Source organism: Chaetodon trifascialis, chromosome 11 (genome assembly GCF_039877785.1).
Source record: "Chaetodon trifascialis isolate fChaTrf1 chromosome 11, fChaTrf1.hap1, whole genome shotgun sequence".
NCBI classification, from domain to species: domain Eukaryota; kingdom Metazoa; phylum Chordata; class Actinopteri; order Chaetodontiformes; family Chaetodontidae; genus Chaetodon; species Chaetodon trifascialis.
Window position 1 is genome coordinate 1,652,595 of NC_092066.1, and position 9,525 is coordinate 1,662,119.

The window sequence follows — 9,525 nt, forward strand, 5'->3', positions numbered from 1 at the left end:
GTCACATGTTAGCACACTGATTTGATCCTCCAGCTGATTGTGAGGTAAACAGTAGAACTGTGACACACCTGCACAGTCATCAAGTCACCAAGAGTGTGCGCTTGCATGAATCTGATTGGCCAAGCCATTGATGACATATCCTGTGACCTCTCTGTGGGTCCTGACCCAGAGGGTGAGACACTGTCCGCGAGGCGTTTGCACTCACCTTCCTCAAAGCTGTCGTTACTGTCCGAGTCTTCATCTTTGATCAACACCACGTCCGGAAGCTGCAAACGTTCATTCAAACATTAATACGCAGTGAGAATTCTGATGCTACGTGGAATAAATATCAGATTCAGCTTTGGACATGTAAACAGCAGGAAGTAAACAACCAGGCAAGTCTTGCGTTTATACGTGAGACATGATTTCACATCTGTGAAACTGACAGAAGGTCAAACTCAACGTCAAACGTCGCTTCGGTCCTGTTTGGATGACTCGACTTTGAGGTTCATTTAAGCTATAATGAGAAAATAATTAGGAACGAGGGAATCGGGGAGGGTTGATGAAGGTCCAGCAGTTGCTCAAGCGGAGATCAAACCACAGCCAGGTGAGTTAGTCTGTGGACTGACATCACCTGAGCTTCTGTGGGGAAACGTGAGAGCAGCTGCAGCGGCCGTTATTGTTTTTGATGTCATTATCTCAGAATCTCCATTCAATTCAATTCAATATACCTTTATTAGTCCCACAAGGGGAAATTCCAAATTACAGCAGCATCAGTAAAAAAATAGACAAGGTAGACAATCAGCAAGTATATACAAGTATAAACAAAAAAAGTGGGATAGAAATAAGTGTCTCTAAGTTAGAAACTGTGTTTGCAGACTGTTATGTACAGGATGTATTGTACAGATTATTGCGCCAGTAAAATTGTGCTCAGATTCTTGAACAGATAATTTACAAATAAATTTCAGATAAATGCACAGATTACTTCACCAGTTGTTGCCCAGATTATTGCACAGGTTATTCACAGATGATTTACAGATGAATTATCAGATTACTTTGAGCAGTTCTAATTGTAATCATTGCATTATCTGAAAACACCCCCGACCTTTGGGTTTCTCAAGATAACGAGAAAATTAACGTTATCGGAAACAGCCCAAGGTAACGAGACCGAGATAAAAATAAATACAAGCCGTTTATCTCGAGATAAAGCCTCAACTTCCCCGTCAGCCGCAGAGGAGGTGAGGAGATAATTAACTTCTGATTTGGAGATTGAGGCCTCGTCTGCTCTCAGCATGCGCGCCATCGGATGGACGTCCTAAGACCCAACTGCATATCTACCTGGAAATTATAAATATTGTTATTCAGGTGAAAGTTAAATGTACGGAGGCCACTAAGTCCAAAAACCGTGTCGGGTTTGCACAGAATGAATCAGATCTTATTCCCAGGTGGTAACTTCATGTTTATGTTTCATGTTTAGATAAAAAAAAACATCTTGGATGTTTGGAGGTTAAATTTCAGTTTCAAAACTGTAAATTCACAAAATCCATTTTCTTCGTAATTTCTATTGAAATATATTTAAGTAATAAAATAGTTTCAGTTTTCCATTTTACCTTTTTAATTTTGGTTTGAAGTAAATTTATCCATTAAAAACACTCAAAATCTGAAAAAAGATATTCAACGAGGAGTCGAAGCCATCGGGTGGTTGGTTGATTGATTGATTGATTGATTGATTGATTGACAGTTCAAGTTATCAAACTAACAACTTATATTTTATCAGCCTTTAAAGTGACTTTTAGAGTGACTCAAATGATTAATTATGAATCTAGTTAATAATTACATTTCCATCGTTGCTCTGCACGCTAACAGAATATCTCATTAAGTAATTTTCTGTTCTTTTTTAGGATGAAGTCTGTGCACGGACGACAGGTGGAAAACACATTTTGCCTCTGGTGCAGCAATGTTTATGAATGTATTGTTACTGTAAAATACACCAATAAATAACTTATCGATTAGTCGACCAATTGTTTCAGCTCTAAAATTAGCTAATAAGAACTAGCTGGAAATCAGCAGCTCTGAGGCCCAAATGCTGATATTTTGGGAAATATTTTTGGTCATAATTAAAAGTCCAAATAGAAAATTAAAGAATTGAAAAAAACATATTATTATTTTACTGCAGTACTGTGAATAATCAGGTCAGAATTAAACTCGAAGGAAAAGGAAACTTAAAAAGCAAATTTAAAATGAAAATTATCATTTGAAAATGTGAAGTGACACCAAAAAAAAGCAAATTTGAGCTGCGAAAGCTTAAAAGGCTTAAAGGTGCAGAGAGGCCTGATGGCGAACCGTGACGACCAGCCGATCGATGTACTGACAGACGTGGATTAACGTTAACTAGCCTCACCGCACGGATTCACACTGAAACGTTCCTGCTCGTGCGTTAACTGATGCTGATCACGTGACTGTTCGTTAGCCATTAGCACTCTTTGCCATGGACGGCAGCTGATGAGGACGGCAGAACATGGTGGCACCTCTAGGCCAGACTCGCTGAGCTCTTTAGCGGTCAGCGCCCCCTGCTGTCCACAGGGTGCCGGCAGACCACACACCCCCAGACCGACTGCTGCACTCAGGTCAGTGTTTCCCAAATTCAGCCTCAGTTTTCTCACTTTTTTCCAACTGATGCTTCTTCCTGCTTCGCTCTCTGCTTTGCAGCAGATTTCCCTGCTGTGAGCCGAGTGAAGGATTATCTTATCTTATCTTATCTTATCTTATCTTATCTTATCTTATCCATTTATCTGATTTAGTTTCTTCTAATCAAGCTCTTAATTGAAGTAGTCCCACTTCAGATTTCCCACTTCCCATCTTGAGTTTCAGATTTGATTTTTTCAATTTCATCTTCACACTTTAAGCCTTCAGTTTGAGCATTTCCTTCTTTGCATTTTAAATTTCCCATTTTTATTTTCCATTTTAAATTTTCAAATGATCGATCCTCCCCCCCCCCCCCCCCCCTTTCAGATTACGTCCTGGTTGTAGTAAAATGATAATCTTTTAATTTGATCTCTATTATAATTATAACCAAAATATCCTCCACAGATGTAAACATGAGACCAGCCCGGCAGTGTGTTTACCTCCTCCCGCACCACCACAGCAGCTCCTCCGTCTCCTCCGGGAGCGGCAGCGGTGTCTCCTCCGTCACCGTCCCGCTGCTGCTGCTGCTTTTCCGCCTGCTGTGCGCCCTCCGCGGCCGGTGCGACCTCTGCCTCTGCCGCGGCCGCCGCCTTCCCCCCGCTGCTCCCCCGGACCACTATCGACTCGATGAGGTGCAGCTTCTTCTTCAGGTCCTCGTTCTCCTTGTGGCTCCGGGTGATCTCCATCTGCAGCACCGCGTAACCTTCGTCCACCACCTCGCAGATCTCCGCCACCGCCGCTTTGGTCAGCGCGCCCATGATGATGGACAGTTGCTCGTGAAGAGCCTTGCTGGTTAAAACGGCCATCCCGCGGCTCGAGAGGAAACCCGACCGGACCGAAACGCCTCCTTACGGACCACACGGAGCTCCAACAGGCTCTGAAAGACGCGGTGAGGTCGGTGACGGAGCCGCTGACTAAACCTTATCAGACATCAACGCCGCCCGTCGCTGATTACAAAGGAGGAGAAATGTTTTCTGCTTCCTTCCGACTCGCACTTCCGAAATAACACTGCTGACTTCAAAATAAGAGCCTGTTATTATTGTTGTGACAGGCGGGTATTCACAAGAGGGGGACATAGAGAGGGACGACAAAAAAAGAAGAAGAATGAATAAAGATGAAAACACCGTGAAAAAAATAGATATAAGCGAAGTATATATGGTTTAGAATGAAAAAGCAAAAATAAACAGAATCAAAGTTAGAATAAACAGGTAGATCAAAAATAAGAAAATACATAGATATGAAATAGAACAATTAAAAATACATAGAATTAACAAGGACATTAAAATATATAATCAAAAAGGGATGAATATGTCGATAGAATAAATGGGATTATTTTTAAAAAAAATCATAAAAATGAGAAACAGGTTAAAAAAAGCTTGATGAGAGGCAAGTAAATAAATAAACAAACAAACAAACCTGTAAATAGATTAAACGCTGCAAAACCCACGACTGTTTTCTATTTCATGTTTAGATCCTTCTGTCTGCAAATATGTCTGCCAGTGACATTATTGAGAGGTATGAGGAGTATATTTTTTGTTTTTCGTCACAGTTTGACCCGAAAAATAACCTCGTCTTAACATACACAAAGAACATTTCAGGAGTGGCAAATATGAGATTTCCTTCTCTCGAGTGTGTTCTTGATTCGTGTGAAGACTTTGTAGGTCTGCAGGGAGTCGGCCGTCATCCTGCAGCGCTGTTTCTATCATTAAAGTCATTATGAAACCTGCTGACTCCTTCAGGGTCAGCGCAGTTTGAAATGCAACCGAGGGGGTGAATGATGATGTCATGCATCTTCCAAACTGACTGTGTGTGTGTGTGTGTGTGTGTGTGTGTGTGTGTGTGTGTGTGTGTGTGTGTGTGTGTGTGTGTGTGTGTGTGTGTGTGTGTGTGTGTGTGTGTGTGTGTGTGTGTGTGTGTGTGTGTGTGTAAATGGTTTCTTTTGTGCACTCGGTGAAAAGCTGTTTTTCCACTGTCAATGGTGAGCGGTGTTCGTGTGTGCTTCTATTGTTCAGGCTGGAAACAAACAGCAGAGACAAAGTTTGACCCAGCGACAGAAAATCCTGTCTTCTGATTGGCTCAGTTAACACCGGTGAAACGAAGCTAGCCTGATGCTGATGCTGCCTTCTGGCTGCTGGCGCGTCAGTGAATCACTGTTAATGTCGGATTTTGTAATGTTCACAGTTAAAGAGCATCGTGTGAGAGTGAACGCTTGATGAAATGACGGAGGAGTTCAGTAGATGACGTCACCTGTTCGTGGTGTCAATGAGTTTGAGGGTTTTCTCGTCCGCTTCCATCAGAGCTAACCTCGAGTGTTTTTAAAGCTTTGATGGCGTCTGAAGGTTGAATAATACCCAGCATGTATGAAGGATGTGGAACATAGTTTCTGTCTGAATTCATGAAAGAGTTTAAACTTGTTTCCAGGTTGAATAATGAAGATTAAACCTGATTAAGCCCTGTGGACTCTTCTGTCCAACACAGACAGACGGGACGTGTCAACCAGCACGTCATCACCGTGATGCAAAGTAACTAAGTACATTTACTCAAGTACTTGACTGCTTTCTGCTGCTCTTATAATTCGTCCTCTCACAGGCAAACGTTGTACTTTTCACTCCATTAATGTATTTGATTACTTTACAGATTCAGATCAATGACAGAAAACATACTCTGTTCATCCAGTTTTCACACCTTTAATTCCAGAAACACACCAACCAATAAACATCCGCATGCTTCTTACAGCTGCTCTCTGCGGGGATCAGCGCTCGTCTTGAGGTAAGAACGGATCTGGATCAGGTCAGAGTCCTGTTTCTGCTTCGTCTCAGAGGTTCTCAGAGAAAGTTCAAGATTCACACTTACTGATCAGCTTTTCAATGGAAATGAACTTTTTTTTAAAGGCTTGGAATTTAAAAAGATCTACTTGAATCAGGTTCAGTCACAGCAGGGGGGTCCTGGTCTATCACAGTTTCGATCTCACCGTACCATGAGTGGCCGTGTTTCAGCTCGGGGGTTGGTGTCAGTGTCCGTCCTGCTCAGCCGGGTGGTGTTTCTGCTGATGGATCCTCAGGTTCTGCTTGCCGGCGAATCTTTTCCCGCAGTGCTCGCAGGCGAACGGCCGCTCTCCGGTGTGGACGCTCTGGTGCGTCTTCAGGTGTCCCGACTGCGTGAAGCGCTTTCCGCACTGAGCGCAGCTGTACGGCCGCTCCCCCGTGTGGACGCGCACGTGCGTCTCCAGGCTCCGGGACGACGTGAAGCACTTCCCGCAGTAGCTGCAGACGAAGCGCCGGTCCCTGCAGTACCTGTTCAGGTCCAGCGGGTCCAGTCTGGATCTGCCGAGACCGAGCGCTAAGGGGAAGCCTGCAGCGTTCAAGTCTGACACTTTGTCCAGGAGCGTCGGCCGGTGAGCGACGGGCAACATGCTCGGCAGGCCCTGATTGGTCCATGAGGAGCACAGGTCCAGCTCCTGGTCGCAGGGGAGGGAGCTGATCAGAGACACGCCCCTCTTCAGCTCAGAGGTCCCGGGCAGGGAGGCGGGGCTTCCTCCTGACCCCAGGAGGAACGGCTTCCTCGTCTGGACCGCAGACGGAGCCTCACAGTCCGACTCCAAGGCCAAGTCGAACACCACATCTGAAGAGCTGCTGTCAACGCCCCCCGCGGCGCCCGGAGACCCCAGTGCACTGTGGGATTCCTGAAGCTCTGCTCGCTCAGACGGCCCGTTAGCGCTCTGATCCCACGGCCTCATGTTGGTGGAGATCATCATCCCAGAGGGTCCCTCCTCACTGTCGACGGACAGCTGCAGCTCTGCACCTCCTGACGCACAAATCAGCAGATTAAGATACGACTTAAACACAGACGGCCAGCCTGACAAACACTCCTGTCAAATGTCTATTTTTACATAAAAAGCTAGCATGCACTAAAAAAAGAACCAATGGCTGCAGTCTGTCTTCTGTGTTTGGTGTCAAAATGTCCGTCCTTCAATATGGATCGACAGACACGGACGTCAAAATCAAAGGAGCTAAAAGAATTTTTTATGGACCCGTCTCAAACCAGCAGGAGCAACAGTCGAGTAACAAACTGTCTCCTCCTCCTTTACCACACACAGACAACACCAGGGGCTGCTGGGTAATGAGTGCAGGAAAGATGGGACGATCCAGCGACAGCAGGAGACGGTGCAGCGAGGCAGGATCGTCCACCTCCGACGCCGTCTGTGCTGGACGGAGGATCAGGGCGCTGCTGGATGTCGCCGCCACACAAAACATGTGGAACTACTGACTGTAAAGGGTGTGTGTGTGTGTGTGTGTGTGTGTGTGTGTGTGTGTGTGTGTGTGTGTGTGTGTGTGTGTGTGTGTGTGTGTGTGTGTGTGTGTGTGTGTGTGTGTGTCTCTTTCCCCTCTCACCGTCTGGTTTGAGGAGCAGCTCGTCTGTCAGATCGTGGTCGTTCACCTCCTCTTTTGCGGTTTCCTCCTTTATCAGAACGACATCGTGATCGTTCAGCTCCTCTGCAGAAGCTGTCGACGAGTCCTGAGAGCAGGAAACAAACAGCTGGTTGAATTTACTCTTTATTTGAACTTTGGTTCTTATTAAAGACATGCTGAACCAGGACTTTCCACTACAGTTAAGTGTTTATTTCCAACAAAACACCACTTACTGTATGATATAAACCCCAAACAGTTACAAAAGGCAGCAGAGGTGATGCATTCAGACAAGTGGGACAGAATAATACAATAAATATCAAATAAGACACTTCAGCTTGTGCAGTTTAAACACTTATTTAACATTCATTGTCAAACTGGTAAATGTCCATTTAACCCAGCTGGTGGGCACACTGTGTGCCTGTGTTACTGAAATGATGACTTATGTCTCAATAATCATCTTAATAAAGGTATATTGAGTTGAATCATCTTTCCGAGGCCGTTCGGCTTCATCACAGTCATGTGAAATAAACCCTGAAGCCTCTCACGCCGTCTGTCCTCTCACCTCTTTGGTTGCAGGGCTCAGCTCTGACATCACCTCTGACACCGGGACCCTTCCACTTCTTCTGAGGGGGGCTTTCGGCTGCTTGGCCCCCCCTCCGGTCAGTAAGGCACATTCTGGGTGAAAAGCAGAAAGACAACATTGGTTCCTCACAGGGATGAAGGAGACCACTAAGGGTCTCTGAAGGGGTTCTAAGTGGGTTCCAGTGATCCCAGTGGGATGTATAAGGCTGACTGCTGCATGTAAGTACACGAAGTACACACGTCTTCCTCTGTGGTGACTTCTCACAGGAGCGTTCTTGTTCCCAGCTGAAAAATCCAGTAGAATACCATTAAAAAAACCATTAGGAACCATTAGAAGAAACCATTAGGAACCTACTGGTACCATTAGGATATAAAACCATTAGAGACCTAATGGTCCCATTAGGATGTTAAACCATTAGAAACCTACTGGTCCCATTAGAGTGTAATACCATTAGAAAGCTTCTGGTTCCATCAGGAGTTTAAATCATTACACAACTGGTCCCATTAGGATCTAAAACTATTAAAAAACATCCTGAGAAACCTCCTGCTGCAACAGAAATACTAGCAGTCCTAACACTGGGCCCCAGAGACATGTCCACACACATGTGTACTGTATATCCTACACAAGGAAAACATAAGTAGCCATTAGAAACCATTACAAAACCACCAGGAACCATTAGAAACCAATAGAATATGCCTAATGGTTGCCTAATGGTTTCTCTGGCTTTTTTCAGCAGGGTTGTAATTTGTTGATAAGTCATTTAAGTACATTTCCGTTTTTTTGAGAGGGAAACGTCAGGAACTTGGTTCAGAAAGCCTTAATTTTTAAGGTGGTTTTCACGGATCCACACAGAGTGAACAATCGAAATGGTTGAAAAAGTTGAAATCGATTGAGTTTTATGTGAATGCCGAATTAACAAATACGCTGAGACAAATCCGAATCAACTCTTTTGGCCACGTACGTGAACGATAACACGGAATTTGACTCGCAGACGTTTTATGAACACTTTTCCAATGGAGTTTGGTGTGGGGCGCTCGGACCCATGAGGACCCATCCATCGCAGCGCACATCCTGCCATCATCACCGGAGCCATCGGAGGGCAAATGAGGGACAGGCTGAGTGAAACCCCCCGGACAGGCCCTGAAACTCACCGCCCGTGAAATCCATCAGCCCCCCGCCGGCCGCCTCCTCCCCGCCGTAATCCAACATCGCGACGTTGCCCCGGTGTCCCCGAGCGATGATGGTCTCGATCATCCCCAGCTTCCTCCTCAGCGCCTCGTTCTCTTTGTGGCTCCGGTTGATCTCCAGCTGCAACACGGCGTAGCTGTCGTCCACCAGTTCGCAGATCTCCGCCACCGCCGCTTTGGTAAGTGCCTCCATGATGGACGTCAACTGGGAATGAAACGCCTTGTAACTCGTCATCTTGAGCGGACGTGAAACGACAACAAATGCCGAGACGTCAACAAACTAACATTGGCAAACAAGGCGGCGCGTTCAGGAGGAGAATGCAGCGTCCGGTGAGCTCCTCGCTGTTAATTCGTCCTTCCTTACACCGAGCCGCGGGTAACCGGCGGGGAGAGACGGCTGGATGCTGCGGCTAATCGCTCCTGTTACTTTGTTGTTGTCTCCTCCTCAGCGTGTCGTTAGACAACTTCCGTAATGCCACTTTCAAAATAAAATAGTGAATCACGGGGTGCTACATTCAAGTACGCCCTGTAAACTCTAATTTCAGCTTAATATGTTCTCTAATGATACAAAACAAGACCACAGTAGCCACAGACATGATTAATTTCCTTTCAGCTCTTATAAATTCCCATATCTGTTGGTCGCGGTTTGTGGGCGGATTGCTTTTCCAAAGTTTACCCACCC

General features: G+C 45.5%; 1 protein-coding gene across 1 annotated transcript in view; it reads right to left on the reverse strand.

Annotated features, from left to right (window-relative positions):
- The window catches only part of LOC139338735 (zinc finger protein 91-like), a 299,694-nt gene extending 290,421 nt beyond the window's left edge, over positions 1-9,273 (reverse strand). Inside the window, 6 exon segments of the mRNA XM_070973986.1 lie at positions 206-266; positions 3,105-3,511; positions 5,680-6,468; positions 7,056-7,179; positions 7,636-7,748; positions 8,808-9,273. Of these exon segments, the coding sequence (XP_070830087.1) occupies positions 206-266; positions 3,105-3,511; positions 5,680-6,468; positions 7,056-7,179; positions 7,636-7,748; positions 8,808-9,078 (1,765 nt within the window). The 5' untranslated portion in view covers positions 9,079-9,273.
- Positions 9,274-9,525: the final 252 nt, after the last annotated feature.